This window comes from Scatophagus argus, chromosome 19 (assembly GCF_020382885.2).
Source record: "Scatophagus argus isolate fScaArg1 chromosome 19, fScaArg1.pri, whole genome shotgun sequence".
Classification (NCBI taxonomy): domain Eukaryota; kingdom Metazoa; phylum Chordata; class Actinopteri; family Scatophagidae; genus Scatophagus; species Scatophagus argus.
This window is the reverse complement of record NC_058511.1, coordinates 1,124,317-1,144,683: the sequence shown is the minus strand read 5'-3', so window position 1 is coordinate 1,144,683 and position 20,367 is coordinate 1,124,317. Positions and strand designations below refer to the sequence as shown.

At 45.5% G+C, this 20,367-nt stretch overlaps 1 protein-coding gene across 1 annotated transcript in view; it reads right to left on the bottom strand.

The window, feature by feature from the left end:
• Positions 1-3,482: 3,482 nt before the first annotated feature.
• The window catches only part of LOC124050930 (interphotoreceptor matrix proteoglycan 2-like), a 31,076-nt gene continuing 14,191 nt past the window's right edge, over positions 3,483-20,367 (bottom strand). The window contains exons 11-15 of the mRNA XM_046373917.1: positions 16,894-20,218; positions 15,993-16,651; positions 11,438-11,657; positions 9,211-9,418; positions 3,483-3,597 (exon numbers count right to left, since the gene is read on the bottom strand). Of these exons, the coding sequence (XP_046229873.1) occupies positions 3,540-3,597; positions 9,211-9,418; positions 11,438-11,657; positions 15,993-16,651; positions 16,894-20,218 (4,470 nt within the window). The 3' untranslated portion in view covers positions 3,483-3,539. The remainder of the gene's footprint in view (positions 3,598-9,210; positions 9,419-11,437; positions 11,658-15,992; positions 16,652-16,893; positions 20,219-20,367) is intronic.

The following is a 20,367-nucleotide window of genomic DNA, read 5'->3' as shown; positions in this document are numbered from 1 at the left end:
GCAAGTCCTCTTGTGCTGTTTGAGGACAGATCAGCGCCGAGAAAACACGAAAAACAAAATAAAAGAAAAAAAAAACCTCCCATCTTCAAATTTGATCTTTTCACGGAGAGAAACCTCATCTGTCATCGCAGTGACTCGAAGGCAGCCTCACGTTTTTTCACGGAGGTCCTTCTGAAAAACAAGTTGCTCTGCGTGGTGGTTTGAACCAGGAAGCGTCTGAAAATGCACGTCATTAACTGTACCATACCCTGATGTAATACACTGAATGTTTTCTGTGCGGGACGTGCAGTAAACGCATCCGACAGCGATATTCAAACTGGAATATAAAAGTTTATTTCTTCCACTTCAGCAGCTCGGGATCATCAGCAGAAGCAATAAATCACACAAGCTGAGCTGAGCGTGAAAACAGACAATCTGCTGCGACGCTTCACCTTCTGTCTTCACCTGCTGCCCACTTTGTTCCTGAGCTCTCTGTTCCACTTCCTGTGCACAGCAGAAAGGTGACTGCGAGGGTCTGAAAGCGCGTCGCAGATCAGCTGACTGCCTTTACTGACGGCATTAACACGCAGGAAGGCAGGCCTGAAATCACACGCGCTGAAGCAACACAGCAAAAGTTTGATTTGGTGCTTCGCAGGTCAAAGGATGTGATAATGCATAACGACCACATGTCAGTATCAAGTAACTGTGTGGATATCCACTCGGGTTCTGCACTTAGACGTCTAAAAAAAACCTCATTTTAACCACATTTATCCAGTTTTAAATCCTGTGTCGTCGTCAGTTTCTTCTGATTTATCCTGAATGGAAAGAGTTTTAGTTTGGACTGTGTGGTGCTTGATTATCTGTGTTTTCAAACCTTTTCAAACCACAAACTCTTAAAGCTGGATCAGCTCAGGTTCAGTGACTTTGACAGAATATTTCACAGATCCCAGTTTTCGTGTCTGTTTCGATGCGTGTTAATGCCGAGTGTAAAGCAGCCACATGTGGAGCTTTGCCCACCATTTAGACCTCAGTGTGAGTGATGACCCTCAAACTACTTCCTCAGAGTTGTTGCTCTGCCTGGTTGCTCTGCCTGGTTGCTCTGACCAGTTGCTCTGCCCGGTTGCTCTGCCTGGTTGCTCTGACCGGTTGCTCTCCACACATTACAGTCGTTCCTCGGGAAGCACTGCCTTTGTCCACTGTCGTCTTTCTAACGCTGATCTTCCTAACAGATGAATAAATGCATTCCATGTTTCACTCACCTCTCTGCTCTTTCTTTCACTGCAGTCTGGTGTCATGAACGACAAATGACATCATTTATTCAACACAGTTTGTATTTTCGACTACCGATCATGAGACTCGTTTAACAGTTTCAATAAGAAAAATACAGTTTGCAGAAACCAACAAAAGCAGATCTGAGTCAGTGAACAGCGATGATTTATTTACATGAAGTGTACAAGAGAAAGTGGTGACCGTGTGAGGATCTAACGGCTCACAAAAGGGTCCATTTGCACAGAAATACTCCGTTTACTGCCCCTGCTCAAAGAGAAGCTCCTCGAGCTGGAGACCTGATTCACTGTGACATTGGGGTGTGGATGGAAACTCTTTACAAAGCCTGTAAATGGAGCCTGAGTTGAGCCTGTTGGGAATCACGAGGTCCACGACAAACTTCCACGTGTAAGGAATAAATTAAATGTTCGAGTTGTGTGAAGCACAGCTTTGATGCCACTCCTAAACATGACTTTGACCTCAAATACACTGACCCTGAACACACCATGGAGACAGAAGTTTATTTTAACTTGGGTACAAATTAATGTGGTCTTTTTGGCTCCAGGAAGGCGACTGTCAGCCTCCCGTTTTGCTTCACATTGAAATGTCCGCCACAAAATGCTGCCGTGCTGACTGGAAGAGGCCGTTTGTTTGCCTTCCTGTTTGATTTTTTCCTGTGTCTGTCTCAGTCTGTCTCAGCCAAAAGCAACCGAGCAGGGACAGACGGAAATGCGTTAACGTACCGACATCCGGGACTTAAACACACGAAACCAAATCGCACTGGAAAAGGTCAGCGTGTCCACTGGAGATGCACTGATCGACCGGCCGGTTTTCAGCGTGCTCGATTCGGATCGGAGACCGGCCGGTCAGTCTCCCGTGTCTCCAAGTCCGAGCCACATGTGGCACGCGCAGCGGCGCAGGCCATTACGTCACAGCTACACGCCAACAAGTAGTTGCCATGAGGGAAGAACACATAAAGCTCGCAATTTGTAATACACATAAGGCAAAAACGTTTGGAACAACAAACTTCATCAGACACCTGAACCCCTCCCTCCCCCCCTCACCTGAACGGGCCCAGTTTGGAGAAGCAGCTAAAGCTAAAGCTAACAGGCTCGTCTGCCTGTGAGCAGCTCCACAGCTGAGAAAAGAGGCTTCACAAATGTGACAAATGACCGCAGCTCTGCGTTTACAAGCATCCTGTAAAGTGACGGAAGTGACGTCTGTTTTGTTATGAATGTGATGCACCTGCTTTTGTTTGGTAAGATAAAATACGTCAGATGAAGTTGGGTGTGCAACTCATCTTCAGTTAATTATTATCTGTAGCTCTTTCCACTTGCTTTATTTTGAAAGGAAAATGTGAAGTCTTTAATTATGAAAGTAAAATTCTGTACTGAAGCAAAGTAGGTTTTTGTTTGTATGTGCTGTCAGTCAGTTCTTAGAAAGAAAATGGGAGTCAGCAGGTCACAAAAAAACCCCAGAGACCCGAATCGGCCAAGAAAACTGCGATCAGTGCACCTCCAGTGTCCACCTGAGCGTCGTGTTTCGGTCGTAGCCAACCAGAGAAGGAGCAGATGAGTCTTAGACTTTCCTCAGATCTGTTATTAGAAAGAAAATGTTAATATTCCCAGCCGCCTCATCTTTTTCCCTCTGTCGTTACGCTTTTGCATTTCCTGTATTACATGACCTGGCTGCTCGTTTGCCAAATCACTGACGTCGCCGCTTGTGGTCGGCCGGCCCAGCAGTGGAGCTCTCACGTGTGCTCACGAGTGTCTTCTGAAGGCGGCGTCACCCACGGCCCCGAGGGGCCTCGAGTGCACCATGCTGCACTTCAAGGGGTCATAAGCTTTAAAGGGTTGTGAGCCCCAAAACTGTATTGCTGTGAAGCTGGACTATCAGCCTCATTTGCCAATTCGTTAGGACTTGTCCACTGAGTGACCCTCATATTCAGTCCCAGTCATAAGTGAGAGACTGTCATCACAGGATGTGGGCAGCTGAGGCTCTGCTGCGTTCACTGAGCCCTCGTCATTTCCATATTTGAGCTTGCAAATTAACTCCGTATTGACTGACATACTTTTAACAGCAACCAACCTATTTACTACAGAAACACAGAGACAAATACGAAAACAGTCCAGGGTCGATGAGCGTCCGCCCGATCGACGCCGCAGAGTCGTCGTCTGGGTTCCTGTTGGTCGGCTGGCGGACCGACAGTTTTCAAAGTGACCTGAATCTGCTTCTCCTTTGGGAGTGAACGGGTTTGTCTTCAAGTCTCTTCAGCTCAGCATCATTTTGGATTTTTACAGTGCAGGCTTGACGAGTCCAGAGTTCCCGCAGCTGAGTCCGGTTTCATCGGGTCTGCAGGGGAAGAGACACGACATTAAAGGGGCAGTCCACCAATTTAACGCGTCAAAGTCAGTTTACTGGTCACAGGGATGGGATCTACACTGTAATTCTTGTCTCTCCAAAGTCCCTAAAGTTAAGGTACTAAAGCTGTTTTGATATTGTTGTCAGATGCTTTCCTGTCCTGACAAAAACAAACTTGACCAGGTTCTATGAAAGTGAAATTCAATATACTTCTCTGGTGTTAAGGCACGATTGTTACGTTTAAAGGTATAGTTTAATGCTATGGGAAATCGGCCTGTTGACTTCCTTTCTTTGTTTACAGAGTCAGGGTGTAGTTAGCTTAGCTTAGCATAAAGACTGGAAGCAACGGCTGGAAGCAAGCAAAGACTGGAATGGCTAGAATGGCTTACTTTATGACACCAGGGATATGTTCAGGTGTTTTTTAGCATGGCAGGACTACATTAAGGAAGTCAGTCTTATGCTAAGCTAGGCTAACCACATCCTAAATTCAGCTCTGCAGCGCTTTGAGCCCCACAAGTGTCTTTGTTGTCCAAGATGTTCAAAAGAAGACGGATCTCTCCAGCCGATACCTCCAAAACTATCTAGATGGACAAACGGCACACCAGGTAAGAGGAAACAGACTCATCCAACACACCAAACTCATCCAACCATGTCTTTATGGAGCTTTGCTTTGTGCACTGGGGCACAGTCATGCTGGAATAGAAAAGGGCCTTCAACAAACTGTTGCCACAAAGTTGGAAGCATAGCATTGTCCAAAATGTCTTGGTGTGCTGAAGCATCGGGGGCCGAGCCCGAACCCTGAGGAGCAGCCCCATGAAGATAAATGTGACAGCTCTTTTTAAGTACAAAGAAAACAAAGACTTTACCAGAGATTCAGCTTTAATTAGTTGTTTATAAGCAGAGACATTTTCCTTAAAAAACTGTTCCTCCTTTAACTCACTTTTTATCATCATTCATTATTTGAAATATTATTCTCCATAAATGCTGTATGCTTAACAATCACCCAGCTTTTAATACTAGCAGTTAATGGGAATTAATTAATCAGAAGTGCACCAATTCCCTACATTTACTGCCAAATTACATGACAGGAAGTTATTAAACTAAAGACGTGTATAATGAAGTGTAACTGAAGCTGTAAATGTGGATTCAGACTGCTGCTTCCTCGGGTTTCTGGCTCTTTACGAAGGTCTTAATGTGCGCAGACAGGACAAAGGCATCACCCTTTGGTTTGTTTTGGGGGACAACCTGGGTGGCCAAAAAGCATCGCTATATTATCACCTGCCTGTTAAATAAGAAGAGATGTTTTTGTTGGGAGCAACATGAGCCTCCTTCGCAGCTCGGCGGCCCTGCAGACCCTATTAGAGGATCACAGCAGAGCAGACTAATCAGCCCGCGGCGAGACGCGGACTTGGGACAAATCCTGGTGTTTACCCATCAGTGGAGGTTTCTGCTCCAAAACAGTCTCGACACTCAGCCGTCAGCCGTCCTTAGGGAGGTTTAATTACATGCAGTTCAGCTTTGTGTCTGCTTAAACACACTGCAGCTCTGAACCAATCTGGGTTCAGACTAGCGGTGCGGATTAAAGTCCACCAATTTGTCTGAATAAAATGATCACAGGAGGATAATAACATGCACAGGTCTTTGAGAACTGTCAGGCAGCCTCTGCATCTTCAGACTATCACTATCACCTTATTCAGCTCTAATTTATACACCGCAGCCCTGCTGAGTGCGGATCGTCTTCTATCCAGCAGAAACACACGACTGCACGAGTGGGGCTTAACCGGAACAACGTCGCTGCCGGCCGCCGACCCGTTACCTTTTGTAGTATTGGTCCAAGTGGATATATTTCCTTAACTGGCCAGGCCCGGGAGGGAGTAGCCGTCGTTGTACCTATAAAAAGAGAGAAATGAAGCAGGTGTGAACATGAAACTGCAGCTGCAGCGACTCTGCTCATGTAGCAGGAGAGACGAAACTCCACCCTGAAGCCTGAGGGTGGAGGGAGGGAGGACTCTGCTTTGAGCTTCGAGGAGAGATTCAGGAACAAGACGGCACAGAAAATGTGTTGAGATACAGACGAGCTGCAACCCGAACACATTCAGATGATTACTGGTGATTACTATTCAGTCAGATTTACGGTTAAATAAGCGAGCAGCCTCTGGCGCTCGGCTTCAGAATGAGCACGTGTTCAGCTCGTCTGGCGGTGAAGCTTCAGACACATTAAACATTTTTATTGTACATTTCAGGGGATGAGTTTGCCTTTACGGATGCAGTGAGGTGTTCGTCACACATGCTGACTTCATACTGCAGCTCAGATCAAACATGAAAGCCATCTCAGTGTACACGCTGCTGATGGTCGCGAACCACATTCAGACTTTGTCTCAGTTGCTTTCTTTAGTGATTAATCTAACCATCATTTTAACATGAATGGTTTCATCTATAAAATGTAAAACAGGAGGCCAAAGAGACGTCTTCTTTGGCCTTCACATCACAGTCCGGTCACAAACCGACTGATGCCCACAGGCCAGCTGTGCACAGTCTTAACTGGATCCCATATCGTCAAACCTGACCGAAACCACGTTTGTCCAACACGTTCATTAATAGAAGAGCGCTTCACAAACACACTGCGGTCCTCTGCGGTCTGTGATGAGGATCAGCTCCTCGTAATACCTGCTGGCCACACAGAAACCTCCAGGCCCCAGTTAGCTGACACAAACTCTGACCTGGTCCACAGCCCAACCACAACAAGTCTGGCCAGCTAAACCAAAAACCTGACCTGGAGTACCAGGGGCACACGGAGGTGCAGGACAAACCTGAATGATTGTGTTTTGGACTCCAGGAGTCTCAGAGGTTTTCTCTCAGTGAGTTTTGAGGGAATCTCACAGCAAAATGATTGTGCTGCTTGTTGCAGCAGCTCTGTGTGTTGTCACGCAGCCAAGAAAGATTAAAAGCAGCAGCTCTGCAGTATTAACCTTCCAGGGTCTGTTTTGTGCTTCTCTCTCCTGTTCCTGGCCGGTGTGGACGCAGGACTGGACCAAACAGGGTTCAGTGTTAATGACAGCTGGCAAATCCGAGACGACTGCCACCCCTGGGACCCCCTTCGATCCCCAGACGAGACGGGAAAGCTGCTGCTCCCTCAAATTTCAGAGAGGAGACCAACTTCATCTTCTCTGCTGTTCGTTCATTTGCATGAACTGAATACTCACAAGGAACAAAACCAGTGTGGGTCCCATTTGAAGAACTTCCTTAGCTTAAACGTGCGTCACAGCCATAAGAGAGGCAAAAACTCGCACGTCCACACGGCCAATCAGAGCTGAGCTTTTACCTGCGACGACCGCAGAGGCTCTAAACGGTATGGGAACCTTCTCGCTTTTGCGCAGCAGGAGGAAGTGGAGACACATCGTATGTCTCTGTGTCAATGATGCAACACCACCATCCAGCCTGAGAGCACAACAGGCCTCATAAAGATAACATAAGATAAAAATATCTTGACAACGATCCACATGATGGGAATTCTCAGAGGGTCTCTGAGTTTCTGAGTCTCCGAGTCTCCGAGTCTCTGAGTCTCCGAGTCGAAGTCTGACCGGGTTGAAATGAGATTTTTCTGGCAGCAGAAAGACACGCACTGTGAGTGTGCAGTTAAGGAGAGAAAAGCCTTCTGTCTGTTAAAAATCAACTTAGCGTTGATTTAATGTGCGAAGGCCGCAGATGTGACGGACAGATTCGTCTGTAAGAGACAGAGGAAAAGTCGAGCACCACAAACCTCCTGTCACATTTTACCAGCTCATGAACTCTAAACGTGTTCAAACGTGTTTCAATTAATTCAGATGACCAGAATCTTATATCCTGACATCAGTCATTTCATATCCAGATAACGATGTCTGCATTCATTCTGTTTTGGATGTCATTAAAGGTTGAGCTGACAGCCACTTCCTGTCTCTTATTCTGCTGTAGCGTGTGTCTTATGTGAGACAACACACACACACACACACACACACACACACCATCTTGCTGCCACAAATGCTCACTGCAGCACCAAATGTGGTTTAATCCCCTGCTGGCAAACGCACACTTTCCTCCTGTCTGTTCCATAAGAATAACATGAAACAGTGTTGTGAAAGGTGCACGTCTTCAGTAGAACTGCAGAGCTGGACAGAACACAGCATCAGTAAACTGACCCTAAACTGCCCACTTTATTAAAGAGCCCAGGAAATAACTTTAATTAAACTCTGTACAGGACAGAGAAGCTGTGCATGTGATCCGGCTCACACTCAGTGAGCCTCAGTATTCACCGAGTGTTTGACTGGTGTGCTGATGTCCTTTGAACTGACGCTGTGGGCAGCTGAAATTTCAAGCCGACATTCAAAACTTTAAGTGAACCTTCAAACCGCTCAGTGAGCTCACACTTGGAGCAGAACTTCCACCAGCCTGATGGGCCGTGTGCCTCAGCTTTCCCCCTACGCTAAACACAGCCTGAACACATCTTCTGTTCTGATAGTTTGCTGAATATTAGGCATCAGCTGAATGATGAAATTCTGTAAAACCTGATCTCCAGTAACAGAGCTGTTGAAAACTGGGACATCCTGGTCTTTTTAATAAGAATCACTGACAAACTACATTAATAAATCACGTTTCATGCAGGCAGGTTCAGTTCTATTAGCATGAAAAGCTTCCTGAGGAGGAAAATAAATAATGACCCTCAGAACGAAAGCCTCACAGCACATGAATACAGTAAGTCAGCAGCTTATCCATTATTGTATTTTGAGGAATTCATTATTTATTTTGCAGCAGCTGGTTTGAGTGGTGAGATTATTGAAGCAGCACAAATTGATTTTGTTACGATACCAACACCAACACGAGCCCATGCAGAAAATCCCCGTCATTTAGTACCTCTGAAACCTGCACACGGCCGCACGGGCTAACCCTAACCCTAACCCTAACCCTACTGCACACGAAGCCAACACGAACAGCAGACACTGAAGTAGTTTTGCTGGGACAAAACGTCCGCTTTGAGACAGCAAGCATGCAGCAAGTCGTGCTGTGCTGCCACTGTGAACTGCTGTTTTAGAGCCGTGAAGAAGAACCGACTGAGTGTCGGCTGATGTTAGCAGAAAGTTTGGCGACATTTTACAGTGGAAAATCTCACCAGTGGAACAGTGACGTGTGCAGCACGCAGGGCTTTAGTTTCCAGGAGGACATCAACACCAGCCACCTTATAAAGCCCTCACCTCCTGAGGGAAACACGAGGCTTCTCTCCAGCCCGTCTCTAACTTTTTGGCTGCTGTTTGGTGCTGTGCAGTTCGTGTACAGTCCGTTAATCAGAGCTTCTTGTCTACTATAAAGGAGGTTAATGAGACCTGCGAGACTGAAGCAAAGCAGTAAATTTCTGAGCTGTAAAACCAAAACAATGAGCTCAGGGACACTAAAACTGCTGTCATTCTTCAGTATAAGAACACTGATTGCTGCAGCTTCAGTGCTGATGTTGAATGAGGAGAAGCTTTTCCTCCACACTGAGGATGAACCTCACTCCAAATGAGCCCCGTTTGCAGGTTTTTGCAGACTGTTTGTCCGTGTGCACGCTGACAAGCCCCGTATGCCCACACTTACCTGCACAGGACTCCGTGTCCGGGAACTATGTGACACTCTCCTCCTCGGCAGTAGTCCGGCTGCAGGACACACAGGCTCTGACAGGGCAGGCCGTCCACCGACAGGAAGCCCGGCTCACACACACACTGAGCCTCCTTCGTCCGGCCGTTCACCACGCAGCGGGAAAACTCGTCGCAGGCCAGGAACTTGCAGGGATCGGCCTGATCGGCTGCGAGGAGAGGAGGAAGACAGCGACATTAGTATTCATGAGGTGTGCGCCTGCGCCTCCCACTAACCACCCTCCTCTCTCCAGGAGGTGCTCAGGAGTGTTTGATTTTAATGAGATCCTCAGCTTCTGGTCTGCATCGAAATGTGAGATTTAGCCGCCGGCGTGGACGGCTTCCGAGACTAAACGCCACATTCACTCCTGGGAAATTAGCATGTTTCCAGGGTTTCATGCATGAAATGTACAGCGTGTGATGCCCCAGTGTGTGGTCAGTATCCATCAGTGTAGCTCTAAGTCTCACACACACACGTGTGTGTTTCAGTCAGGGTGTGTCTGCTGAGGTCAACACATAGAAAGTCTCAAGAGTCGGGCAATCAGCTGTTTCTGACACATCAGTATCTGTATAAGTACCATGAAACCTGCAGTGCAGCAGCACCACAGACGTGTCTGAGGTAACTGACAGGAGCTGTGGGAGAACATTTTGTCAGCTGCTGTTTCCAAGATCCAAAGTCAAACTTTAAAACTTGACCTCGTCTGAGAACGTTTGTGCCTGCGTCACGTCGAGTGGATGTTCTTCAGGATTCCACTCCCCTTCACCACGTCGTCCGCATTCTGTAAAATTCTCACTTTTTTCCTCCAGCTACATAAATACAACTGACTTGACAACATTTATGTGAGTGAGCTCTCCGGAGGCGTCTGTGGCTGACTGCACATTACAGCACTGAGAGTGTTTAATCGTCACAGCACAACTGTTTCTGCAAAAACCCGATGCCCATCTAAGGCCGAGCTGAAGCACAGCGAGTCGCCGGCGAGGACAAAGACGTTGCAGCATCACTTCTCCTCGCTGCCGCTCACCTCTCATCTTCATCACTACGCCTGCAGCGCCGCAGTGTCCGCGACAATCCCACTGCGTGCTGGTGGATTTGACATATAGACCTAATTACTGAGTCTATTTGAATGTGTTTGTGATCTCCGCACTCCTTCGCCCGCATCTCATCTGCACAGAATATTCCAGCACAAAGCCTGTAATGTGTGAGACACATACAAAGCAGGGCGGCTGGCACAACAGTGGGACTTATTAGAGGAAGCTGCTGTGTTTCATCATATACATGAAGAGACATCATGAGACATCACTGTACTGCACATGCAAAATGAATGAGGAGCTTAAAGACATTCAAAGGTTTTGTTCCATAGTGTGAAGTTAGAACAATTCAACTGTGTGCTGTAAGGGTCAACAGAGATAAAAGTTGCATGTTAGATATTCTGAGGAAAATAACGTTCAGAGTAAAAGTGACCATAGAGCCCTTTTCTCCACACAGAATAATGATTAATAAGAAGCATGAATAACAGCTTTATAATTAACTTCCTTTAATGGATTAACAAGTTGAATCAAGTTGGATTATATTTCTGAGAAAAACTGCTGATATTCTGCAGATTTGAGTTGAATTTAGGCCCAGATGTACCAGCAAAAGGCTGATGTTCAACACCGTTAATCTCACAGATGGCTGGTGTTTCTGTTATTTATTCCCCGTTTGTGTCGGGGAAACAAAAGTAAGCTCCTTTATAATAAAATAAGTGAACTGTTTGTGCCCGACAGTTGAAGGGCTGATCAGCCACAGGTTCCTCCTACGCCGATTGATCTTACTATTAGAACTAAGATGTTATGATAATTTCTAGAATCGCTGCCTGCTGTGCATTTTGAGGTGCTCCTGATGGAGCGACACGTCTGCCTGCCGAGCCCCGTTAATCAGCACGAGTCAGTTTTAAATTACAAACCAGTTTGTCGTCCATCTTCCATGGATTTGACACCTCACATCTCCGTAATGATCCCCAGTCACTGCTGCTGGTGAACGAACAAGGTGAATATCTGCCCACTGATAGAAGCTTCCTGAGAATCTGCGACAGTTCTTGTGACTGTGACGTTGCTGGAGGGACAGATCAGTAACCTGACACGTTTGTGCTGGGAAATCTCATTCCTAAACATTTCCCCCAGTGAACCTGCTGCTCCATCCTGAACTGTACCTGGTTCAACATCCAGAGAGTGGCTGTCGATCTGGATGTGCAGGTTCTTGGAGGCAGCGGAGCAGAACTCCTCCAGGACGCAGTGGACGGCCTCGGTGATGTTGTACGGCACCGACTTGGCGAACTTCATCTTGCTGTTGATGACCACGCTGCCCTTTCTGAAGTTCAGAATCTCCAGCTTTTTGAAGCCCGTCAGGTTGGCCTGCAGGAACGGCAGCAGCTGGAGACAGAAGAGACCGAGAATCCCTTAGAGGACAGAAGCTGTTAATCATGGGACAGCTGATTTGATATTAATGACCAAGTGTTTGGTTTCATTTATCAAATCACCTCATCTTTTATATATAGGAGGTTCATTCACACAAAGAAGCCAACCACGCTGGTTTTATAAACTACAGACCAACCTGAGTGAGTTTTTCAGACATCACAAAACATTCACAAAGAACACAAACAGCAGAAACTAAAGAAAAGGCAAGAAGTAAAAACAACATCTCAATGCAGTTTAAATTTCACTTAATCTCTTCTTTCATAAACAACTGAACTCATAAATCATCTGATGCTTCTCTGTTAGGTCGCTATGAAACAGCCAATAAATCAAACTTCTTCATTCCAACATATATAACTGTCTCTTTAAAGCCAGGACACACACCTCCACCAAGGCTGGCTGCATAATCCATATTCATGGATGATTCATTTATAATGGAAAACATCAAGAAATTCCATCTCTTTAGAGTTCAGGAGCACAAAATATTTCTATTTGTCAGTGGTTCTTAAGTTTGTGTTCAAACAGAAAGCAAATCAAATTTTTAAAATAACATTTTAACAGTTTTAATTTACCACTACAAACACAACTTCTGACTGGTGAGTGATGAGTGATGAGTGCAGTCAGAGGCTGAGCTGACTTCAAACACACACACTTGGTTAGGAGAGTATCTATTTATTTTGTTCTTTTTAAATTTTAATTGTGAGATCGTGTCTGTGTGAAACATCAGGCAGCAGCACTTTGGGGGTTCATTCGAAATTAACTGTAACTGATCCAGTATTTTTACTGTTTATGGTCACTTCTGCATGAAAGCAGCGACAGGAACTTTATTTTGTAGGGGCTTGTGTGTGTGTGTGTCTTGACATGATAAACGCTAAGCGGTACTGGCAGCGATGGCCACTGATGTGATTATGTTGTTTACGGCGGAGGTGCAGTGTAGCATCACGCCGCTCGCTCCGTTGGCCGACGGCCGCTTTTGTTTGTTTGATTCGGTTCGATTCAGCCATCAGTTTCCTTCACTCATTTCTTCTGTCAAAATAAGACACAACATCAACAAACTGAGATCTTCAAAAATCCAGTGTGGGTCACACACACACTGCAGCCCTGCACAGCACCAAATAAACTGAAAAAACAAAACCTGAACGCCCAACAATTTTGTCTCTGTAATTCCCATATGGCTGTACATGATTAGCTCCACTGATGCAGTTAACAAAACCCTTCAGCAAAATGAAGAGTTCAGTCTATTCACAGAGTGTGGGTCTCTGAAGGACTTGGAGCTTTTGGGGGGCCAAATATAAAGGCCCGAGCCAATATTCTCTATTCATGTGATAATTGCTGTGTTTCATTTTCTACTGCTGTCAGCGTTTAGCAGCAGCATATTAAAGGACACAGAGGCTCTGCTAAGACCTGGCATTAACATCCAGCTCTGAACGCACCCAGGACACAATGAGGACCCATTTGGGAGCCACATGCAGAGGTGGTCTGGGTCACATGTTACCACAGTGTGTATACATGGATGTGTCCTGCCCAACAGACGTCCTAACACCAACCCCGAAGGCCGAGAAGCCGCCACAACAGGCAGAGCGGATGACGTGCCGTCTGGTTTCCGTTTGGTTCAAACAGATCACGTGTTTGGCCTCTAGGGTGCGCTGGAGGGTAAGGTGTTGCTTCTTTCCTTGTCAAAACTGTCAGTTTGATGTGACATCACTTTACCAATGAAAACATATGAAAACATCCATAATAACGACATTAACATCACGCTGGTGAAGAAAATGAAAACTGGTTACTTTACGGATTCAGACTGTTAATACAAAATATAAATCAATGATGCATTATTGTTTATTATTATTTAAGTATATTTTGATATGAATACTGCAGTAATTTTCCTCACATCAAAGATTTGATCCCTTCCTCCAACAGTTTGTACTGTATACACCTGCATGTTTCTTCTAAAATATAATTTAGCTTTCTTTCTTCCATTTCATTGCAAAAACATGATGCGTGTTCAAAACGTCATCCGGTGTTTGTGGTCAGTTTTGACGTAACAACAGAGCATCACTTTTGTTTCCATGGTTACCGGCCACAGATGCGTTAAAGCAGTCAGCAGGACACAAAGACTCACTCAATGCGTCGATGACAGAGACGTGAATCAGATAACGTGACATACAGCAGAGGAACAGGAATTAAAATCGCCGTCGCTACGTCGTGTCGCCGCATCACAGCTGAACTACCTGCAACTTAACCCACTTCTGAATTCAGGTGCTCATTCACAGTCACAGCTGAGGGACACAAGACATGTAGACCAGCTGAAGGCACACTGAGATACTTCTGCACTGGCTTTTCAGCAGTATTTTAGGAATATTGACATTTTTATACTTTTAGTTTGAGTCAGTGATAACAAACACAAACAATAAGCTTCATGGACACATTCACAGTCCTGCTTAACGTTTGAAAGCCTCAGCACAAGTGAATTAAACAGCTCTTCTTCATCTTCTTGGCCTGTTTATAGCCTGAATGCAGGATAAATGTGGAGATGAATCAAGGCTACAAGTATGCACAAATTCCGACTGATTTCTATTTAAGATGTGCTGTATTTATCGAGTGATCCTTCCCAGCTTGATTAACATTCACATGTGGGAGCTTACTGGCAGAACGATGGCCTCCGAACAGCAGCCAGTGGGAACGTCCCAGAACAAACGATTTACTGGTGACTTACAGCCGCTAAACACGTCCACAACAGAGAAACTGATTTATCACAGTCAATACAAACACAGCTTGAGAAAAGAATTAATAAATGGATGTGAAATAAAATTTCTTATTTGAAGCCTGAAGAGATAAAATATAACACATTAAATATAAATGCCACTCTCTACTTAGCAGATATTCCAACAGGGGTTAAAGCGCAGATGAAATTGATATCAAGGAAATCCATCACACAACAGTCAGTTTAAAAATTATAATAGGATATTTAAATAACCAAACAGTTAACTGAGAAAATAACAGTTGGAATAACGAGTGAGATTATTAGTTACTGCCCTATTTAATGTCCTGCCAGACACTTATTCTCATGGTTTTAAATCTTTAAATGTGGCTCAGGGGACATTTTCTAAAGCAGAGAAAGCACCGAGCCTCCAATCTGGTCCACATGACTCAAACTGGCTGAGTGCAGGCAGCCAAAAGAAAAGCATCTAAATTAAGCTGCTGCCGGGCAGCTGATTGAAGGGGTTTTTATACTTGTTTAGGGACGAGTGCATTCAAAGGAGGGTAACCAGGAATCATAAAAGCTAAGTAAAAAGGAGCATGTGTGTGAGCATCCCACTGAGCATGTAGGCCGAGCAACACAGAAGAGATCAGAGTCAGAAGGAAGTCGACAGCTGCTGACAATCTGATAATGAAGCCGTAAACAAATAAAGTCATTGTTACCTTCACACTTAAACGAACCCAATTAAACAGACTTTAGGTGGCCTGTGAAACGCTGCAGCCGTCTGCAGTTTGTTAGTGTTTCTCTCACTAAATTCACACGAACTCACAGCAGTGTCGTCTCATTCTCCCTGCCTCGTCAACTGAGTCGAGTCATTGTTTGTAGTGAAATGAAGGCTGTCTTGTGCCCACCTGAGCTTGAAATTATTCTCTCACTTCCTCCGTTCATTTAAAGTAATCAAAAGGTATCCATTAACAACACAACGAGCTGCAGGTCTGACTCTGAGGGCTTCTAGTGAACTCTTCCACAATGAAATCGAAGCTACAAACGAACAGAGCAGCTGCTCATGTTAATTAATTGTCTTTCCGTTTTACCCATCAAGTCATAATGAAATTCAGAGGCGAAGGTCACACACTTTCATTGTCCGAGGCTTTACTTGTTTTCTTGCATGTCTCAAGACTCAAAACTGAGGTTAGAAAATGCTGAATTATTTGCATTTTGAGAGGATTTTCTGATATATTAATGAGATATATCATAAATCCCAACTGACAGCAAAGTTTCAGAAATAACAAGTTTGTTCCATTTTAGTTGCTTGACATGTTTTCAGTTGTTTTTAACCTTGTCCCTCCCAAAGCACATCAATAACATATCAAACTCCTAAAGACTGCTGTAGCCTGGCATAAGCTCTGGCTGAAGATTTCTTTCATCGATTCATCTGCAGTCGTGCCTTGAGAAAGCCATTCTCACCAACACTCACATCCTGAACGAAGAACATCAAAATGCTTTTAAATTCAAATGTGCCACTCACCAAAAGTGTTTCGGTCTTTTGCCATAATTCTCATTTATGTACTTAAGCTTTCTGTTTTCCTACTCACCACGTCTAAGAAGGTGTTCTCCAGCGATCTGTACTCCAGAGATGTCTTGTTGAAGAGGTCCTCGGAGAAGTTCAGGTTGGTGACACGCAGGCTGAAGAACACCACGAGCTCCCTGCCCTGGCTGGCTGTGGTCATGGAGGGTGTGGTCAGGTATCTCCCTGGAGGTGGGGTGGTTGTGTGTACCTCCTCCACAGGTGAGAAGCCACTCCCCTCATCCAGCAGCTCACTGGCCTCTGTGGTTGGTATGTCAGTCTGATCCAGTTCCACCGCAAGGTCCTTTACAGCTTCGTCAATGACGTCTTCAGCAGCCGCCGTCGGGCTGGTTTGCCTTTCACCCCCTTTCTGCTCTGCCTCTATCAAGTCCTCATCGATAACGACGACGGCTGGCTCACTTTGCTCCGACTCTGGCTCTGCACTCTCGTCCTCTGAGGACTGTGGTGCAGAGGGGATTACAGACTGCTCTGCTACCTCAAAGAGTCCAGAGTCTATAGTCAGGCTGGGTGAGGACACTTCAGACACTGTCGCAGAAGTTGTTGGAGGTGTGAGGAAGGAGTCAGAAACTGGTGTTACTGTTACACCGATGTCTCCTTCTGGGAACGAATCCTTCTCGTCCAGCGAGACTCCTGTGACTTCACTGCCCTCCGATGTGTCTTGCTTGTCTTTAAAATGTCAAGAAAAAAGGCTGAATTAAGTCAGGAGGGCTTACAAAGGAGTTCCACAACAGCTAAAAGAATTCTATATTATCAATTCAAACTGCTTCATGGTACATTTTCAGTTTAAATCTCCACTTTTGCATTGATATTACATCCTAGATAATACCCTGGATATTTCCAGAAATCCTGCTCTGTTAACATAATTCACTGACTTATGCTCAGCACAGCAACTAGTGTCTCTTCCTCACCTGCAATATCTGAGGATGTTTCAAACTGTAGATCACTCTTCGATGTTTCTGTGGTTGTGGTAGCATCGGGGTCGCTCTCCACCTGTGTGTCTACCCTGTCAACATCCTGCTCCATGTTAAAGTCATCGATGATGGGATATTTGTGATCATGTTCACGTACATGTTCTTCAGAAGGCTGGATGTCAATTGGTATGATGCCCAAGTTGTCTTCCTCACTGACTGGTTGAAGGAACTCATTGTCCTCATCAACCTGAACAGTATCTTCTCCAAAGTGAAGACGGTCCCTGCCATCCAAGGGGGGCAGAATTTTAGTTGATTTGGCTGGTGGCTCAGTAACATCTTTCCCAGGCTCTGGTTCTAAAATCTCAACTATCTCCTCCTGTGGATTTGGTTCTGAGACATCAACTACTAGTTCCTCTTCTGATTCTGGCTCTGAAGCCCCAGGTAACTCTTCTGCAGGTGGTATAACATGATCTACATCTTTCCCTGGCTCCAATGCTTCCTCTGGATTCTCAACTGCCTCCTCTTGTTCTCCCTCAAAAGCATCTTCTCCAGCTTCTGGTGGGAGTTGAGCTTCTGAAATATCCACAAGATCCTTGTTCGGTTCTGGAAACACAACCACTTCTTCCTCTGGTTTTACATCCTCAGCCACATCCTCCTTTGGTTTTGGTACATCTGGTATTTCTGGCTCTTTCTTTGGTTGAAGGAACTCATTGTCCTCATCAACCTGAACAGTACCTTCTCCAAAGTGAAGACGGTCCCTGCCATCCAAGGGGGGCAGAATTTTAATTGATTTGGCTGGTGGCTCAGTAACATCTTTCCCAGGCTCTGGTTCTAAAATCTCAACTATCTCCTCCTGTGGATTTGGTTCTGAGACATCAACTACTAGTTCCTCTTCTGATTCTGGCTCTGAAGCCCCAGGTAACTCTTCTGCAGGTGGTATAACATGATCTACACCTTTCCCTGGCTCCAATGCTTCCTCTGGTTTCTCAACTGCCTCCTCTTGTTCTCCCTCAAAAGCATCATCTGCATCTTCTCCAGCTTCTGGTGGGAGTTGAGCTTCTGAAATATCCACAAGATCCTTGTCCGGTTCTGGAAACACAACCACTTCTTCATCCTCAGCCACATCCTCCTTTGGTTTTGGTACATCTGGTATTTCTGGCTCTTTCTTTGGTTGAAGGAACTCATTGTCCTCATCAACCTGAACAATATCTTCTCCAAAGTGAAGACGGTCCCTGCCATCCAAGGGGGGCAGAATTTTAGTTGATTTGGCTGGTGGCTCAGTAACATCTTTCCCAGGCTCTGGTTCTAAAATCTCAACTATCTCCTCCTGTGGATTTGGTTCTGAGACATCAACTACTAGTTCCTCTTCTGATTCTGGCTCTGAAGCCCCAGGTAACTCTTCTGCAGGTGGTATAACATGATCTACACCTTTCCCTGGCTCCAATGCTTCCTCTGGATTCTCAACTGCCTCCTCTTGTTCTCCCTCAAAAGCATCTTCTCCAGCTTCTGGTGGGAGTTGAGCTTCTGAAATATCCACAAGATCCTTGTTCGGTTCTGGAAACACAACCACTTCTTCCTCTGGTTTTACATCCTCAGCCACATCCTCCTTTGGTTTTGGTACATCTGGTATTTTTGGCTCTTTCTCTGGATCAAGCTCCTCAACACTTGGTTCTGAAACCTGCACTGGTTCCTCCTCTGATCTTTTAACCTCAACTACCTCATCTCCTGTTTCTATCACTTCAGTAAAACGCCCTTCCTGTTCTGGTGCTGACTCAGGTTCAGACACTGGTTTCAATATGTCAACCACACCTTCATCTGGTGCTGGAACTTGCACAACTTCTTCTTCTTCTGCTTCCAATGTCTTTATCACTTCATATTCTGTTTCTAACATCTCTCCATGTGATTCTGGAAATTTGGAGACCTCTTCGTCCGCTACAGGCTTTACAACAACATCAACTTCTTCATCCTCAGCCACCTCTTTCAGCTCAGAATCCTCAGGTAGTACCTCCTTGGAAACAGGTGCTGTTTTTTCTGATCCCTCAGGTTCAAGCACCTCTTCCACCCATTCTGAAACCAAATCTACAACCCCATCGAATTCTGACTCTTCCTCTGTTTCTGGAACTTGATCTGACTCATCATCATCTTTCTTAGGTTTTGGACCTGGACGTGAGACCTCAGATATACCTTCTCCCCCTTCTGTAACTTCAGTTTCCTTTCCTGGTTGCAGAACTTCCACTCCCTCTTCCTCACCTTGCTCAACCAAAATCTCAGCCACTCTATCATCTGGCTCAGGTTGGAATTCTTTTGGCTCAGATTCTAAAACTTCATCATTCCCCTTCTCAGTTTCTTTTGGCTCTGAAGCTGTCACCTCCTCTTGATGTTCTACCACCAACCCTTCCTCTGGTTCTGAATCTTTGGTTTCTTCATGTATTTTTCCCTCAGACTCTGAAACTTCAGTTATGTCCTGCTCAGGTTCTGAAAAATCTAAAATCCCTTGTCCCTCCGGGACAGAAACTTCAGTTTGTTCGGGTGTCGGCTGAAAAACGTCAAGCAGTTCTTCATCAGATCCCATGTCTAACTCCCCCTCTGGTTCTAGCAATTCAGCTCCAGTTTCCAGCTCTGGAACATCATGTCTCTCTGTTTCTGAAACCTCACTGAGGTCACCAGGAACACCCAATTCGGCCTCTTCCTCATCTGGAAGAGCGTTAACTTCTTCATCTGCCATTGGCTCAGTGGGGGGTTGGCCTGTGACTGCTGAAAGTGTTGTGATTGGGAGATCCAAATCAGACAGCTCCCCTCCAGCAAGAGGTGTAGTTAATAAAATGTGCGTGGTGGGGGTAACAACATCCAAACTAGGATTTTCACTGTCCTCATCAACAGGAGTGAGGTCTTCCTCTGATATCAGATTTGGAGACAGACTGACATAAGGAGCATCTGTCTCCAGCTTGGGAATGACAGGAGGGGTCGGGATGTAGTCCCTCACAAGTTCACCAGTTTCATCGTGATGAATGGTTTTAATCTCATGAGTAATTATAAGCAATTCTTCTTCCTCCCCTCCTACATTTGACGGCTCGGGCTCACTCACATGAATTGCCTCAGACTCATCAGAAACATCCTCTGAGACCAGGGAATGATCGCTGCTCTCAGCCATCCCACCCATCATGGCTGTCGTCTCATCATCTGGGACAGCTGTGGGATCCAGCAGAGTCACAAGGGCATTTTCTTTCTCCATGGGGGTGAGGGGAACCACCAGCTGAGGTTTATCAACTTCTGGCTCATCAGTGAAAACCTCAAAGTCGTTGTGTGAATCAGGCTCACTGGGCTGTGAGGAAATATGGCCTGATTAATGCAATGAAACAGCTCACAGAGGTTGTCATTTGTCAGTGCATTTGGAGTTACACAAAGTTTTTAACTCATATATACAATCCAGTCAATCCGGAACACAGACAGATACTTTATTGATCCAGAGGG